Source organism: Megalobrama amblycephala, linkage group LG14, assembly GCF_018812025.1.
Source record: "Megalobrama amblycephala isolate DHTTF-2021 linkage group LG14, ASM1881202v1, whole genome shotgun sequence".
Lineage (NCBI taxonomy): Eukaryota > Metazoa > Chordata > Actinopteri > Cypriniformes > Xenocyprididae > Megalobrama > Megalobrama amblycephala.
The window spans coordinates 36454566-36473756 of NC_063057.1; the positions used below are offsets into that span (position 1 = coordinate 36454566).

The window sequence follows — 19191 nt, forward strand, 5'->3', positions numbered from 1 at the left end:
TCTGTAGTATTTTGATATGAAAGAGTGTTTTTTTTTTTTTTTTAAATCCCTACCAAATCCACAATAAATCGACTCCATTTACTTCAAATCAAAACATGGTCAGGAATAGAATACAGGATTGCAGTTGTTCGTTGTTCTTTACATGTATTCTTTTTTTTCTTTTTTTTTGACACAAAGCCTTAGATGCCAGTTCAGACAACACATTTTTGTGGAATGACTCATTTTAAAAAGTTAAATTTTTTACTCCAGGTTTGCGCCAGGTTTTTAGAGCGCTGTGTCATGCAGTAGATGTGAGCTCAGCTGTCAAACACATCTGTCTGGCTAATGTAACAAGAGAAAAAGGTGACAAATTCTTGAATTGAATGAATTTAACTAATTATAATGGTCAGGTTCAGGCTAATAAGCGCCCATTGTCATCTCTTGAATTAGTGCAAAAAGCTGCTCGGACAGCAGAGTTCAAGATAAAAATAACTAAAACAATGATGCTTGCTTATTATAATGCGTTTATTTTTGTTGGCATTTTTTTTTCCCAAATATTTATTGTATTAATATTACATCAGTGAAATTACAAAGCTGGCACAGAGGTGTATTATTACAATGTAAAGTTACTATGGCTTTCGTTTTTAAGTGAGCTACATGTAGGATAAAAGTATGTGACTGTGAGGTTATTTCTGTGACAGCTCCAGCTCTCTGATGAATGGTGTAGTACGTCAGTGTCCGAAATTCTCACTTCAAAAAATGCAGCGGATATAGTTCACTTCTGGTGGATATAGTGCACCAAACTACCATGTGCTTTCCAAGGATTAGAGAGTGAGTGAGCATGTGAGTGATTTCGGACACAGCAACGGAGTCAACAATGAGAGTCCGTTCCTTTTCTAGAGTCGAACCCTGAAACTAGGGCTGTTCAGAGCTGTGTGGGGGCAGGAGGGCATGGGTTTAATGGATCTCTGGTTTAGATTGAGCAATCAACATCCTGAGGATCAGAGAAAGGCTGAATCGCCATTTCTAGGAGAACATGAGCCGTTTCGTTTCCTCAGCAGGAAATGACTGACTCTCTCTAACCACACACATCACCCCACAACATCACTTCAGTTACTGTTGCCAACAACAAACCTAACCAGCACAGGAAGCTGAAATGGCAAAAGGCTAGCTCTGTTTTAACACCTAGCCAGCAGTGACTGCCAGATACTTTCCTAACTGAAAAGGAGCTTCAGGTTCATTTGAAAGATTCTTCTTGGGCAGCAACTCATTTAATAGTCACACATTAGCATATGACACATTAGCGCATTTGTATGAGTTTCCTAAGCATTTATATAATTTAAACAAGTCTTTAAATACCTGTTAAACATGTAATTCCACAAACCTCCCAAACTTTGGCAAATCCAGCTGAAGAGCTCATTGAAACCCATATACAAATGCATGTACTCTGTCTGTGCGAATGATTCAACCTGTGTAAATTAGCTTCACTTGACACGCTTTTCTTTTTTCTTTTTTTTAAAATGCCATTATAAGATTACAGAATCAAGTAGTTGCTATCTAAATTATAAATCAGGGGCCATATTCACAAAACATCTTAAGGCTAAAAGTAGCTCCTAACTTGCCGATTTAGGAGAAACTCTTAAAAATAATGGGCGTGTCAGTCCTAATTTTAGGAGTCCTAAATTTTTGCTCTAAGAGTATTTCACAAAGCATTTTAGCGCTAAAACTAGCTCCTAAATTTGTGAAACGTTAGGAGTAGTCAAGAGGACTCCTAGGTCACTAAGACCAAATCACAAACAGTCCTAATCCACCCAAACACACCATTGAGGCAATAGCGTTAGAGCCTTGGGTGCTGAACCTTTTCTTCATAAATGCAATACTTTTTGATTTACAGATTTGAATCTACGATGAGACGCCAAAAATAAATCTTTAACAAATAAATATTGTCCAATTACCTGTTCCAGTGTTTTCATGAGTTCACATTTACAAATGATTGAGTAGAGTTAAAACAATTTAAAAAATAAACACATTTGGTGTGCTGTCCAAGGGGATCGAGGGCTCCGAGCTTGGAATTTAGCCCAAACCCAAAGTTCTCCCTGTATCCCCAGCCGAGAGTGGAGCGGGGTGGCGGAGGGATGCAGAAAACTGTCTAAATAACTGTAGGCGAGTCAGCTCTCGTCTGTGTGTATATTTCTCCTCTCGAGCTGATTATAAAGACCGTTTGAATGTGTTCCTTTTATAAACTTTGTTTATAAAACATAATTTGTTGCTTGAATTCTGCATTCTCTTGAGATGAAGACATCCAAGAGGCGATCCACAATTAACTGTATAATTTAATTAGTGACACTTAGCCTACATTCTAAAACCTTTATTTGAATATGGCAACATTTTTATTAAAATATATTTGTTTAAATAGGGCAACATTTGTATTTTAAAACCTTTATTTTAATATGGAAACATGACACCTCATTCTACAATATTTCTAAGATTAAATCGCTGACTCCTCCCCCATCAGCCAATCACTGTGTGTATACTCCATAGCAACGAGGTCAACCCCGCCCTTATTCCCCTATACCTTAGTAAAAGTTTGTCTCAGCAGCTTTGTGAATAGGTTTTAAGAGAAAACTCTTAGCTAGGAATTTTTACTGCTATTTAGGAGAACTCTTAGTGGTAAGATGAAAATGTTTTGTGAATATGGCCCGATGGTTTTTTCCCTCCAAATTGATACATTTTCAAATAAATATTATGTAGTAAATATTAAGTAAAATAAATCTAAATATAATTGCAATAATTATGCTTGTGTTATTAACTATTGTTAAATTAAATAGTCTGATGTCACATATATTGGCTTTTGTTGGGCTGTCGTGCTCTCTAAGATATCGGCATCAGCCAGCAAAGAATCCATATCGGTGGACCACTGCCAATTTACTCATACATATTGAATCATTATTGAACTTCACTCTAAATCGGAGCTCTGATTCATGTGTGTTTTGTTTACATGTGTGCGTTAGTTTGATCCTTTGAGTGCTGTCTCGGCCATGCTTGACCTGCTGTTAGTAGAGGACGTGAGGGTGACCCCTGACACCATCACCATATACAACCATCCCGATGTGGCGGTAAGACACACTCACTCACTCACTCACTCACTCACTCACTCACTCACTCACTCACTCACTCACTCACTCACTCACTCACTCACTCACTCACTCACTCACTCACTGTGTCTGAAAGAGCTTGTACAGTGTGCCTGACATCCGCTTCTCTGCAGGCGGATCTGACTCTGCAGCAGGGCTCCGGTTATTTCTACGTCAATGCAAGCATTGGGGGAATCGCAGAGGTCACATTTCAAGAGTCCCAGGGAATTGCTCAGGTAACGTTTTAAAGGCCTGTTCCAGGTTCAATAGAAGATAAGCCCTGTCAGTGGGTATTGGTGGTATTTTGTTTACTGCAAAAAAAAGTTTCAACTAAGCATGATGTGATACAAATGACCTTTATTTAATAAGAAAAACAGAAATTCCAGGGTTTTTCCTGGGTCAAAAATGGTCTTCGGTAGTGGCTGACAGACACAAACAGTAAAAAGTACCTGCCACACTTAAAAGTACACGTGACAATAAAGTACCCGCCATTCTCACTGTAATCCTTTCTTGCCCTCTTTGCAAAAAAATCTGTGATTTCATAGCTTTGTAAGAGAAGATGCTTCTTTGCTAGACCTGAAAATTATTTTGGTATATATAATAATAATAATAATAATAATAATAATAATAATAATAATAATAATAATAATAATAATAAAAAATATAGCTGCAAGCAGCAATTACGTGGCCAAGCACAAAAACGGCACAAGAAGCCAGCCAACATGGCCGTGAGCATCAGACCAACAGCAGCAGTGAGCAATTAGAAAAAAAAGTTATTAGCATTTTTGTCAAGTTTGTTATAACTTTTGAGCACGAGGTGGCGCTGGTCCGAAACTTCTCAGGCTGCTTCAGGGCATTGTCCTGATGACCCATACCAAATTAATGAATTTTGGTCAAACCCATCAGAAGTTATAAGCAAAAATAGCCATTTTTCATATCTCCACTCCAGTAGGTGGCGCTGCGCCGAAACACTGTATGATTCCTCAGGTCATGCTTGTGATGACACGTACCAAGTTTGGTCTGAATATGTCAAAGCATTGTAGAGATACAGCTTCAAGAGTAATTTTTGCATCATCTCTCAAATTCTTTGCTCCGGTATACGAAAACGGTTTGACTTATCAACTTGAAATCCATAACTTTTTGTCGGCATGGTCTGAAGATGATACGGTTCAATTTTGGTGAAAATCGGAGCAAAGGTCTAGGAGGAGTTTGAAAAAGTAGGTTTTTAAAGAAAAACAATATGGCGGACAGGAAGTTCAGCTGAATATGGCAAATTTGATATCTATGTTCTCAGCATGACCCAAGGAATCTATTGAGACCAGTTTCATTACAATCGGTAGATATAATCAAAAGTTATTAGCATTTTTGTCAATTTTGTTATAACTTTTGACCACAAGGTGGTGCTGGTCCGAAACTTCTCAGGCTCCTTCAGGGCATTGTCCTGATGAACCATACCAAATTTATGAATTTTGGTCAAACCCATCAGAAGTTATAAGCAAAAACAGCCATTTTTCATATCTCCACTCCAGTAGGTGGTGCTGCGTCGAAACACTGTATGATTCCTCAGGTCATGCTTGTGATGACACGTACCAAGTTTGGTCTGAATATGTCAAAGCATTGTAGAGATACAGCTTCAAGAGTAATTTTTGCATCATCTCTCAAATTCGTTGCTCTGGTATACGAAAACGGTTTGACTTATCGACTTGAAATCCATAACTTTTTGTCGGCATGGTCTGAAGATGATACGGTTCAATTTTGGTGAAAATCGGAGCAACGGTCTAGGAGGAGTTCGAAAAAGTAGTTTTTTAAAGAAAAACAATATGGCGGACAGGAAGTTCAGCTGACTATGGAAAGTTTGATATCTATGTTCTCAGCATGACCCAAGGAATCTATTGAGACCAGTTTCATTACAATCGGTAGATATAATCAAAAGTTATTAGCATTTTTGTAAATTTTGTTATAACTTTTGACCACAAGGTGGCGCTGGTCCTAAACTTGGTATGCTCCTTCAGGGCATTGTGCTGATGACCCATACCAAGTTTCATAACGATACGCTAATGCCCCTAATAAATAATCAGTATTAAAAAGTAGCATTAAAAGTTAATTTAATAATCTAATTTTCTACCATAGCTAACAACAACTTGCTTTGTTCTGGTTTCACCTCACTCCAGTCTAAATTAACTGATTTTATAGGTAGGCCTAATTACTGCACATTGTTATATAAATAACCTGAAAATACCGTGGATAATTAAGGCTAAATCTTACTAAACACTCTTGGGGTAAGCACACTCATGTTCTCATTTGTTCTCTTAGTTGTTCTGAGTAAATGATTTGTTATAGGGGTACAACGGGGCTAAAGGCACACCTTAAGAAAAATGTGCTATTCACTACTCTCAGTGTGTATGATTGCAGAAAAATATATATGTTTGTATTGAACATTGATGGATAAACAGATTTTGTGTGAAAATAAATCATAGAAGTGGTTAATTCTGTTTAAAAATCTTATAAATATATGAGGTGTTGAGGGGGCCTTTTACCCCACACACAGGGTAAAAGGCTCCCCAGCATGGGGTAAAAGGCACACAGTATTGATACAAATACTTTAGCTAAAATAATGTTTTTAATAATGTCTAGGTTAATACTTGTTCAGAAAAATCACTTTAGCAAAGTTTGCACTATTTTCTGTTTATTTTTATAAATAAAATAATTAATTTTTGTTTAATAAATATACTGTCATTAAAATGTTAATATAAAAATATATTTTAAAAATACAGAAACAAAATTATTTTTGAAAGTAAAGATTCTGAAAGCATTGAAGGAGATCCCATAATATTTAATATAGATTTACAGTAGTAACAATAAGTGATATTTTATTATATGATTAATATATTTTTAAATATGATTGCTTCGTTATAAATATGGGTATTATCTCTAAGGTGGATACACAATTTGATATATGATATTTACCATCTGAATCTAACTGTTATGTCAACAAATGGAAAAGTCAGCCAGCTGTTTATTACCATGTTAATTATTGTGCCTTTTGCCCCAACAGCAGGTGCGCTTTTTACCCCAAATACCATACTTTTACACATTCTTCCGTTATTGAAAAACTGTTGCTTTAATTACCTTGTACAAAACTGAAAATCATTAAGACCTTTGTCTGAAAATATAAACATTAATTTAATTGATTCTCATTTGCTACTTAAATCAACAACATTTTAAAAACATCAAATATTAGATCAAACTACCTCAGAATTACCTTTGCACTGCTGCCCGCGATCGCTTCAAAGATCAGATAAATTTACACGTGCATTTTGAAAAGCGGGTATTTAGGAAAGTGCTACGGCAAGTTTTTGCCACCTAGTGGTTCAGAGGAAAATAAAATCAAAGGCGCCTTTAGCCCCGTTGTACCCTGACTGTTACACCGATTCAGACAGTGAGTTCAGTGTTGGACAGATCAGTTGTTTTCACGATTTATTAAAATGAATCAGTTCAAATGAGTCATTAGGTTGCGAATCGGACATTAGTGGACGTGTTTGCGTGCAAATCGCAGCTGTTGGACATCGCAAAAAGATTGGATCACTGGATAGAATTTTTTTTATTGAATCGTTTATTGAAAGTGTGGTTTATGTCAGCTGCATGTGCGGGACGCCTGTCAGAGAGGTAACGTTCTTTTGAGCACTATTCACACCCAGCGTTATACAGGAAAAAAAAATTCAGAATGCGCCACGTGAAACATGGATTCGGTCTTCCGAACTTTTAGCATCGTGCCCATTTACTTAGATTATTATGTGCGAGGGAGAGAGAGCAAATACAGTGCTTAGTTTGAAGACGGAGAGAGTTCGAGCGCACGAGGGAGGAGCTCTCTGCTCGTTCTCTCCGTCAGTTAACATGCGCCCTATCACAAGTGCAGCAGTCATCTGTGTCATTCATAAATCACAATAACTGATCAAATAAGGCTTTGGCGGGACAAAAATTAGTTTTGGCAGCCTGAATTCTATTCTATTCCCATTAAACAAGTTTGTTCTTTATAAGTGTTATTGACAGTGTCTTAACCAGGAAAGCCTATACTGAACATCTCCGCTCTAGACGACAGTAGGGATGTGACGGTGAGAAAATTTTCCCACTGGTTAACTGACATGAGGCAACACCGGTATCACCGGTAATACTGGTATCGCCGGGATGTTGACATTCAGATTTTAATAATTGTGTCTGTTCTCTAACTGAATTAAATTACTACTATTACTAAAACAATGGTTAGGGTTGGGCAAGTGATGTAATCGGTATTTGGCTAAACACCATGTAACACCGGTAACGGCCAACTATTGCAGCAAGCCTAGACAACAGCAAAGGTTACTTATTCAGTAGACTCAGAGTCTTTGGTGTGAGTGAAAAAAAATGTACGATTTTACTCTTCAAGCAGTCCTGTGTAGCCTTATGAGGTACAAGCCTGGTATGGGAATATTTCGAATTAAATTTCAGATTGAGTTTTGTGAAAACCGCTGTTAAAATCGTGGAAGTGTATAAAATGGCAGACAGTAACCACTGAAAAAGTTAAGATTGATCAGTAACATTTTTAAGGTGATTTTAAGGCGATCAGAGGGAAGGGGTTAGTTTACATGATTGGATTTTTCTTTATGAAAAACAATGGCTTTCTGGTATCCTTCCCTTGTGAAAAATAAGGGAAGGATACCAGAAACATCAACAGAACATTAGGATTCACACATCATGCACCTGCAATGCAATTTTGCAATTGCAATTTTTTTTTTTTTTTTTTTTTTTTTTGTCACATTAGCCACATGCCCCACCCACGAATGTTGACAGACACTGCCGTTTTAACAGAGAACCACCCTGTGCGAGTTCACAGCCAGTTGTACAGTCCGCCATTGCTGCACTGACGAGAATGTCTCCCAAGCTTTTTAGGTGTTCTATAGCTGGATGGATTAATCCACATACAGTAGCTCTCTCCATTTACTCCCTAAATCTGAGCTGCTAAAGACTAGGTGGATTAATTTGGTTTTTTGAAGAAAATGCTCCCTCAAATCTACTGAAATTCATTTATGTCTGCGCTGTTGGAAACTTTTTCCTTGTCAAAGCAGAGACCAGGAGACGTTGGGATATCATTCAAGCAAAGTTACTCTTTATTAAGAAACACGCTGTACGTAGCTGTAGTCATCCAAGTCTAACTAAGGCAGTGTACTTGGTAGTTCATATACATTCAAGGGGGAGGGATACATAGAGTAAAGGAGGAGACAATATAAACAAAGCATGCAAATGCAGTGCAGGAATCAGCCCATTCCCTACATTTCCCAGCCATGATCTAATCAAACATTAATGTGTCATTCAAATGCATAGGTGCTAATCCAATCAGTCTGACAGTATCGCCCATACCTTTACATTATCCTAGAGACAAAGGCAACGCTGGATCTTGAGCTTGTCATGCCAAATGGTCAAAAAGAGCATGAAGACAAAAGGTTAATTTCACAGACCCCTGGGCTGCCTGTCTTAATCTCCTTATTATCTTTACCTCAAAATGTAAAATACAATGTACATAACCTTTTCAGTTCATATACTATTACATTGAAACCTAGATATAACAGTACAAATTTGTAATCCCACAATTCCCCCTTTGAGAGTTCTAATAACTCTCACATAATGCAAATTTAAATCTTCTTAAATCCCTTCTGTAACCTATGTTTGTTATCATAAGTCCCATTTTCCAGTCATGCAACTTGTAACAGCTACAGGCACATACATCTTATTCTGTGTCGTGTCCAACATTACATAAGTGTTGTTCTTTAACTTGAGTATACTGTTGACACATATACAACGATAAGCCACGCAAATATCGCGTTCATTATCGAAGGCGATTCATCTGCGATATGAACGTGGCTTTTCAGTGAACTACGGCTCTGGCTATTAAATGGCGCTCCATTTGAAAGCAGGTGATGGCGATTTAGCGGTAATCAGGGAACCGGCTTTACTGACGAAATGCGCGTGAGAATCGCATGCGATATATCGCCCAGCCCTAATTCGTACAGGCCAGCTTGTCCTGTCCTTTTAAACATCAAGTGCAAGAAGACTGGAAGTCGCACACTGTTTTCTGTGCACACATCCGCGCGCGCAGCACATGAACACCAAATTCTCTTTCTCTTCTTTTTGAGTTTGAACGGACACGTGCATGCAAAATTAAGTCCAAAATGCCCGTCTCATTGAGTATCCTCGTAAACACTGTCAGTTATGTGTTATAAACAATTGAGAAAGAAAACAGATGTATCATTATATTGGATCCATGCTTTCACCTTGAACCTAGGTGAGCAGCCTAATGTACCTACAGCTGTTTGTCACCAATTGTTAATCAAACATTGAATGAGGAAGAGTAAATCACTTTTGTAGCTTTAACAAAGATATATTTTATTGATTAATTAATTATATTAATTTTATTTAATTTATACAGTGAGGACTATGCAGTGTCATTTTACAATTGATTGTCTGTATCTGAATACAGATAGATTTACCTCATAAACATACAGCACTGCTTATATCATTTGTATCTGTGTTCTATTGTATTTATCTATGCTTGTAATTTATGTTCTATGCAGATTCACTCCCCTACAAAATCACCACAATCATCCTAGAATGGTTTTATTTACAAATAGAGCTATTCAAATGTGGTGAAATTGTTTTCATATCACAATATATATTTGCAGAAAAACAAAATTTCGCAATGTCCGGTTTTTTTTTTTTCGAAATCATGCATCCCTAGTTCAAGGCTGACAATTGCTGTCTGATTTTTGGGTGTTTAAAATGCTTTGAAAAAAAAAAAATATTTCATTAATATTGCTTTCAATGACATTAGTGGACTTCTGTTGGTGAGCTCTACAGCTGACTACACAATATAAATTGGTAATAACTTGTTCATTCTGCACACTGTAAAATCAATTTTAATTTAATTTGAATCTAATCTCATTTCATTATAACTCAGGTGGTCCCAGTTCAAGCGGGGGTCTTGCAGGTGATGGTTCATGACCTTTGTTTGACCTTTCCTTCCCCCGCTACGGCTACAGTTCACATATCTGATATCCTGGAGGTTTATGTTCGTGTGGTCGACAAGGTTGGTGACATCCACTCAAAAAAGAAAAAGAAACTTGAATGTGTTAAAATAAATTAAGGAATTTCACAAACAAATCCTTTTTGAAATTATAAAAGCCTCATTTCATGCATGTGCACTTTATGATCTTTTATAAAGTGGTTTTGAAATCGGCTGGTGAAATTCAGATGAAACAATCATTTCAGGTTGAGATTGGCAAGTCAGTCAAAGCATACGTTCGGGTTTTGGATGGCAACAAGAAGCCTTTCCTGTCCAAATATTTCTCTGTCATGAACCTGAAGCTGAGGGCAGCGTCATCCATTATATCTCTGCAGTGAGTGACCGATTCCATATCATCTTTACTTGATGTTGTGGCATCTGTGAAAGCTAATAAACTTCTGTTGTTTGTCAGATCTCTGCCCGATTCATCAGAAGAAGATACGGACACATTTCTGGTCAAAGGACTGGTGATCGGACAAACCAGTGTGTCTGCTGACGTCATTGACAAAAATGGCAGAAAAATCACCTCTGCACCCCAACAAATTGAAGTAAGCCTCTTCTGTGCATTATTTAATGGATGCTTCAAACATAGCATGTATGCATTATTTGTAGTTATACTACAGGGCTGCTTAGTTGATTAATGTTCATAGGTGTGTAATTATTTTCCAGTAAATGCATGGCTAAAGTAGTTCCAGGCAGTTTTTGACTGCATTACAGTTCCATATCACTTCGCCAAATGATTTCATTTACAGTCATGTGAAAAAGTTAGGACACCCTTTTGAATTCCATGGTTTTCCGTATTAAGACATAATAAAAAATAATCTGGTCCTTGGCAGGTCTTAAAATTTAGAAAATAAAACCATCACACTGTGTCATTATTTATTTAACAAAAATAAAGCCAAAATGCAAAAGCCATGGGTGACAAACTGAGGATACCCTATGATTCAATTGCTTATAGATCCAGTTTTAGCAGCAATAACTTGAAGTAATAATTTTCTGTATGACTTTACCAGTCTCTCACATCATTCTGGAAGAATTTTGGCCCGTTCTTCTTTACAATGTTGCTTCAGTTTATTGAGGTTTTGGGCATTTGTCTATGCACAGCCCTCACCACACCTTTTTAGTCGGGATGAGGTCTGGACTTGACCTTCCCACTGCATCGCCTTTATTTTTTTATTTTTCAGCCATTCTGTTATAGATTTGATGGTGATCTTCAGATCATTGTCCAGTTGCATGGCCTAATTTTGACCAAGCTTTAGCTGTCCTATGGATGGCCTCACATTTGACTCTTGAATACTTTAGTATACAGAGGAGTTCATGGTCAACTCAATGACTGTGAGATGCCCAGGACCTGTGGCTACAAAACAAGCCCAAAATCATCACCCCTCCACCAGCATGCTTTCCTTTTGGTATGAAGTGTTTGTGCTGATATGCTGTTTAGTTTTCACCAAACTTGGCTCTGTGCATTATGGCCAAACATCTCCACTTTGGTCTTGTCTGTCCAAAGGACATTGTTTTAGAAGTCTTGTGGTTTGTTCAGATGCAACTTTGCAACACTTCCAAACATGCCATACTTGTCCTGTCTTTTTCTAATTGTACTGTCATGAACTTTATCATTTAACATGTTAACTGAGGCCTGTAGAGTCTGAGGTGTAGTTCTTGGGTTGCCTGCAATTTCTCTGAGCATTACACAGTCTGATCTTGGGGTGAATTTGCTGGGACGTCCACTCCTGGAAAGGTTGGTGTCTGTTTTGGGTATCTTCCACTTGTGAATAATCTTCCTCACTTTAGAATGATGGACTTCAAATTATTTGGAAATGGCTGTGTAACCCTTCCCAGATTGATGGCAGCAACAATTGCTTCTCTAAGACCATTGCTGATGTCTTTCCAACTTGACATTGTGTTAACACACACCTGAAAGCTCCAGACCAAACTTCTGCTTTTATAGAATTGGTCACACTTGCTGATGATCAATTAATCAAAGGCATTTGATTATCAGTGTTAATGACGGCTGCTTACCCTCTTAATTCCTAAGGAAACAGTAAGGGTGTCCTTAGTTTGTCACCCATGGCTTTTCTTTTTTGGCCTAGTTTTTGTTACATATTTAATGACACTGTGTGATATTTCAGGTGGTGATGTTCATCTGAGGTTTTTTTTTTTTTCCAAATTTTAAGACCTGCCAAGGACCAGATGATTTTTTATTATGTCCTGATATGGAAAACCGTGGAATTCAATAGAGTGTCCTAACTTTTTCACATGACTGTATTTCAAATGTCCTCACAGCCTACAATAGCAAAAGAACCAAAACTGACAAATATACAGACCAAGCAAATAAATATAAAAATAAAAATGACAAACTATTCCCGTTTTCCCCACAAAATCAATTTTCAATTAAAAATGGTTAGTATAGAAATATAGGGCTATCAAGCAATTACATTTTTTAATCTAATTAATTACATGATTTGGCGATTAATTAATCGCAATTAAATTTTTTTTATTAAATCACAAAGCAATTAATGTAAAGCATCAAATATTCATTACAAAAAGTAGCTTCAGATTTTTTTTTTTTTTTTTTTTTTTTTTTTTTTGATTCAACAGAGAAATTTGTACTCATGAACTTTTGGACCATAAGGGTGAGTAAATGATGACTGAATTTTGGGTGAACTATATCTTTATTTTTTTTTTTTAATGGAAATGGAAATATGGAAATATTTTTTTTTTAAATAAAATTAGACTCTAAATAAGAAACTAAAACTGCCAGTAGGTGGTGGTAAATGTCTTGATGATTAAGTCATTCATTCATTCATTCGATTCATTCAAACGGCTGGATTTGTTCATGAGTAAAATAAATGGTTCTCTTCAGGCATCTTGAACTTGAAGCGGCACTACACAGACTAATGACATGTATGACATCAAAGTAGTAAAGTATCGCGAGAGCGAATAGAGAGCAGACGGCTCTGTATGCTGTTCGCTCTCAGTGTACTTTGATATTGTTGGAAATCTCAGAAGCATAGACCAGGAGACTTTGGGATCTCTTGAAGCAGAAGTTACTCTTTGAGAAACACGCTGTGCGTCGCTGTGGTCATCCAAAGTCTAACTAAGGCAGTGACTTGGTAGTTCATATACATTCAAGGGGGAGGGATACATAGAGTAGAGGTGTGGACAATCTAAACAAAGCATGCAAATGAAATACAGGAATCAGCCCATTCCCTACATTTCCCAGCCATGATCTAATCAGCATAACTGTGTCATTCAAATGCATAGGTGCTAATCCAATCAGTCTGGCAGTATCACCTATACCTTTACATTATCATAGAGACAAAAGCACTGCTGTATCTTGAGCTTGTCCTGCCAAATGGTCAGGATGTAGGATCCGCAGATTTTAAACAGATTCTTAAATTTGTAATTCCCACAATATCATACAACCAGTCTGATATCAGTCTGGTAGCTCCGCTTCAAGTTCAACAAGTCTTTTATGAATGGTTCACTGAATCGTTGATTTTTACTCGGTTCATTCAAAACGCAATATTAAATTATTTACTAAACTGTTGTATAAAATCAGTATTGCATTTGCACCAGTTATATAGGGGACAACATAAATATTATATAAATGAGACAAAAACAGCACTCAAGCAATACTGCACTCATTATCATGTGATATTGCTTAACTCATATGATCTAAATATGAGACGACAACACAAATAGGGGCATTTTTGCCCCTATACAGTGCATCCGGAAAGTATTCACAGCGCTTCACTTTTTCCACATTTTATGTTACAGCCTTATTCCAAAAGGGATTAAATAAATTTTTTTCCTCAAAATGCTACAAACAATACCCCTTAATGACAACGTGAAAGAAGTTTGTTTGAAATCTTTGCAAATTTATAAAAAATAAAAAAACGAAAAAATCACATGTACATAAGTATTCACAGCCTTTTAGCCTGGTAATACCAGACTCTGCTACTTCACTTTGCTTCGTAGACAGAGTCTGGAATGGCATAATAGAGAAGTGTTTTCTCTCTCGCTAGGGGACGCTTGTCTGAAGTTTAAAATCATTGGTTACCCGTAAGCCAATCAGATACGTTTAGTTATGACGTATGTTATCCGCCTGTACAGCCGCATCGAAGCACAGACATCATGCATCGAACTCAAATCTATGATTGAACTTCCACTGTAAACCTGTTGTAAACACATGATGATGTGAGCAAAATACCGGAGTGAACATGGCTGTAAACGACTTTTGCAGATTATGCAAAGTTAATGCATCCCGAAGTTTGCATCCCGTGTCTCGTTTCCCATTTCCGCGGTCGTTTCGGTTTTCGATTTCTCTAACCTACAATGTAAAACTCGGCGCTTAGCATCTACGTCACGGCTCTCAGCCCGCCCTCTGTTCGTTGATTGGCCCGGCTGTTTCCAGACCGGTGGCAAACACAAAGCTCTGACGCTGTATCAGACTGAGTACAGAAGCGAAATGAAATTGAGCGGAAGTAGGAAGTCTGACGTAGTCAGGCTAACAGCCTTTGCCATGACACTCAAAATTGAGCTCAGGTGCATCCAGTTTCCATTGAGCGTCCTTGATGTTTCTACAACTTGATTGTAGTCCCCCTGTGGTAAATTCAGTTGACTGGACATAATTTGGAAAGGCATACACCTGTCTATATAAGGTCCCATAGTTAACTGCATGTCAGAGCACAAACCAAGCCATGAAGTCCAAGGAATTGTCTGTAGACCTCCGAGATGCAGTGTATCGAGGCACAGATCTGGGGAAGGGTACAGAAAAATTTCTGCAGCATTGAAGGTCCCAATGAGCACAGTGGCCTTCCGTAAATGGAAGAAGTTTGGAACCAACAGGACTCTTCCTAGAGCAGACAGCCCGGCCAAACTGAGTGACTGGGGGAGAAGGGCCTTAGTCAGGGAGGTGACCAAGAACCCGATGGTCACTCTCACTGAGCTCCAGAGAAACGACCATCTCTGCAGCACTCCACCAATCAGGCCTGTATGGTAGAGTGGCCAGACGGAAGCCACTCCTCAGTAAAAGGCACATAACAACCTGCCTGAGGTCCTGCAAAGAAGAATGAGAGAATCTGCCCAAAAATAGCTGTGCCAAGCTTGTAGCATCATACTCACTCAAAAAGTCTTGAAGCTGTAATTGGTGCCAAAAGTGCTTCAACAAAGTATTGAGCTGTATTGAGGCTGTGAATACTTATGTACATGTGTTTGTTTTGTTTTTTTTGTTTGTTTTTTTTTATATAAATTTGCAAAGATTTCAAACTACTACTTGTCATTATGGGGTATTGATTATAGAATTTTGAGGGGGAAAAATTATTTAATCACTTTTGGAATAAGGCTGTAACAACAAAATGTGGAAGAAGTGAAGACTTTCTGACTGCATCGCGCAGTGAGTTGTTGCCCTGCATCGTATTTGTCATCAATCAACTGTATGAAATGTCAGATGAACTATAGTTTTGGGGCGAGGCAAGCGCGTTAATTGCATTAATTTTAATGCATTGTTTTTTTACCATAACTAATTAATCTAATTGACACATTAAATAGACAGCCCTTATAAAATATATAAATAATATGATTAAATGATAATGGATGATAAATAGTAAAAACGATTGAATTGAATATAAATTATTGAATAAATGATTGACTGTAAATAATATCTAAAGAAATTGTTTTTATGATCTGTAGGTCTTTCCCCCCTTCAGACTGCTGCCCAGGAAAGTCACTCTAATAGTTGGAGCAATGATGCAGGTAAATCTTTTTCTCAAATTTTTATTTATTCCAGTACATTTCACTTTCCACTTGTCTAATGCACTCAGATCTTATGAGTAAATGAGCCGTTGAATGAACAAAACGCAAGCTAATGCTGCAGTCTAGAGTTGCAAAACATAAGTGCATTAACTATGTTTACATGGACACCTTTTTTTTTTTAGTTCAACATTAAATCATTCTGGTTAAAAATCTAATTTGCGTGTGAAATTTGTGTACATTTTCACGAACAAATAATTATTCACCAGTTACTTTTGTACTGTATGTTGTATATTTGATGCAAATTACTAACCTCAAGCATGCAGTCACTCATTTAGAATATACTGCAAATTCAATATGACTAAATTGTGCATACGTGTATATTTTCATGTAAAAATTTCCATGAGAAGTTCTCCTGTGCATTTAAAAATGAACAGTCCACGTAATAATTAGTGATTGAGACCCAGTGACTGTCTTGTCCTGGATGAATGGATAAAATGATGGTCAAAAATACCACTGGCAAACATCTCAGGCTATGACATGGATGTCTGCTTCCAGTATGATAACTGTCAGGACAACTTGCCATACTCATTTTCCTCAGCATTGCTAAAACCACTGCACTCAAGCGCATAATTAACTTGGAAGCCAGCATGATTTGCGATATTTGCCAATGGTCCTCCAACCTGTTTTTTTTTTTTTTTTTTTTTTTTTTTTTTTAATCTCGTAATGTTATAGAACAACAAGAGCTACGTCTGTGCATAAAACTTCATGACGCCATTACTGTGTCAGTGATGAACATGCACAGAACATCCCTATTTCATTTCAGAAAGTAAAAGAAATATACCACCACTTTCAGTCCGAATTCAATTTAAATTTTGCTAATTTTTGGACTGGGCTAATATCCCAAATTATTAGGGCCCAAGTAAATGTACTGTCAGTTAGGGCTGTGCAATTAAGCGTAATTGATTATCGATTTCAAGTTGACTATTAATTTTGGATTCCATGAAAAGTGAGTGTTATAAAATGCAGTACTATTGCTAAACTGCGGAACATGTCTTATATTAAACAGTGTCATTAAAAGCACATTAAGCTGCAAAAGAGACACTGTTCCCATGTGGCTTTCTGTGCACAGGCTTTGAGTCGGAGCCGAACGTGGATAAGCACATGGGCTTCGGATAGGCAGCTAAACATGTACACAAAAATGTCCGAATGCCTTTTTGGAGAGTATTTATGTAGACACAGTGGGTTATGTCTTAAGTAAACATACGCAGTTGAGAAAGAAAATGCATGACCGTACCCACGCCATACGGAGAGGCGTCACAGGCAAGTAGGAGAGGTTTTCCTTGGATCATAATGCGCAAGGCACTTACTGTTCAGTAGCCGTTGTTTGCTGGCTTTGAATGCCTCTTCACAATTTGGTGACCAATTCCGTTTTGTGTCTGCTTGCAAAAGCTGGTGCAGAGGGTGCAACAAAGTTGAAAGGTTGGCCACAAACTTTCCATAATAATTTAGCAATCCTTAAGAATGACTCTGAGCTCTGACTTTGTGAGTTTCATCCTCAGTCCGTGATTCTCTAGCCTGGCAATCACCTGATCCAGTACTGCTAGATGTGCTTCTTCAGTAGATGCTGATACTAAAATGTCATCCATAAAACAGACCACATTATCTATGCCTTGCAGTATCTGGTCCATTGTGTGCTGAAAAAAAACAGCTGGAGCTGTCGAAACACCGTAGGCCAGGCGGTGTCAGATACTGTTCTGACTCAAGATCTAGAGGTAACTGTTGATATGCGAATGACAGATCAAGTTTGCTAAACACTTTACCTCCTGCTAGGGTGGCAAATAGATCCTCAGTATTTGGCAGTGGATATTCTTCAGGGAGTATACAACGATTCACAGTCACTTTGTAATCACCGCACACTCTGACAGAGCCATCCTTCTTGGGAACCACTACTATAGGCGCTGCCCAATCTCTTCGTTCCACCTGAGTGATGATTCCATTGCTTTGCAGTCGCTGCAACTCTTTCTCCACAGCATCCCTCAGAGCATATGGTACAGGTCGCGGCTTATGGAATATTGGTTTACTATCACGCTGAACTCGGATTCTAGCCTGGAATTCTCTAATCTTTCCATAACCGTCTTTGAAAAGATCCTTATGCTTGTCCAGTATGGCTTTGTTCAGTTCTTGTCTCTTGATTTAGGCTGAAAATTTTATCCCAGTCAAGCTTGATCTTCTGTAGCCAATTTCGTCCTAGTAATGGTGTTTTGTCACCCTTGACTACCATCAATGGCAGTCTCCATTCAATTTCCGTTATACTGGACTGGAACTTGAATTTCTCCCAGAACTGGTATTGTATCCCCTGTATATGACGAGAGACGAATTTCAGCTGGCTGCAAGGGGCAGTCGTTCAGAAGCTCTTTGTATACGGATTCTGGAATTAGAGAGACGCATGCGCCAGTGTCAGTCTGCATGGTTACTATCTTCCCTGAGAGGTCCAGTTGCAGAAATAGTCAATTTTTTTGTCCTTGTGCAGTGTAAACTGCAAAAAGTTCAAATTCATCAACAGGAGCACTTAATTCGTCAGCTGTAGCTGTCACTAACTGGGCTTTACGTGCTCGTTTACTGCTTTTGCAGACCTTTTTCAAATGGCCTGTTTTACCACATGCATGACATACTGTAGTGCGGAAATGGCATTCATGTGGCTGATGGCCCTCTCTGCCACAACGATGACATGCAATTTTACATCTGGCCGAAGAGCTCTGTGCCGAATCTGCTCGATGCAGAGAAACCTGAATGCGAAGATCCTTTCTGTGGTTTGTTCATCTGTCTTCCTCGTGAAAAACTGGCAACCTTGTGAAACACCAGCACTGGAATGGTCATCACGCTCTGTCAGCTCCTTTGTATCCTTGTATGCCAGTTCAAGGCCAAGAGCAATTTCACAGGCTTGTTTGAAAGTCAAATCCTTTTCAGATAAGAGACGCTTGGGGTAAGCTTTACCTGACATACCACAGACAAACTGATCCCTCAGTGCATCATTGAGGAACTGGCCAAACTCGCATATGCTAGCAAGTCTTTTCAGGTCAACACTATAGTCTGTTAACGTTTCACCTTCTCTCTGGTTTCGTCTGTGAAATCTGAAGCGTTCAGCGATCATTATTGGCTTTGGCTTAAAATGCAGCGACAACATTTCAGTCATTTCTTTAAATGTTAGTTCTGTCACTTTCCTTGGTT

The 19191-nt window shown here is 38.0% G+C and overlaps 1 protein-coding gene across 3 annotated transcripts in view; it reads left to right on the plus strand.

The window, feature by feature from the left end:
• Positions 1-19191, plus strand: part of nup210 (nucleoporin 210) — a 73942-nt gene that overhangs the window by 21342 nt on the left and 33409 nt on the right. For all 3 annotated transcript variants that reach the window (XM_048155382.1, XM_048155380.1, XM_048155381.1), the window contains 6 exons: positions 2991-3095; positions 3248-3349; positions 10102-10230; positions 10413-10540; positions 10619-10754; positions 15901-15963. In XM_048155382.1, coding sequence (XP_048011339.1) covers positions 2991-3095; positions 3248-3349; positions 10102-10230; positions 10413-10540; positions 10619-10754; positions 15901-15963 — 663 coding nt within the window. The remainder of the gene's footprint in view (positions 1-2990; positions 3096-3247; positions 3350-10101; positions 10231-10412; positions 10541-10618; positions 10755-15900; positions 15964-19191) is intronic.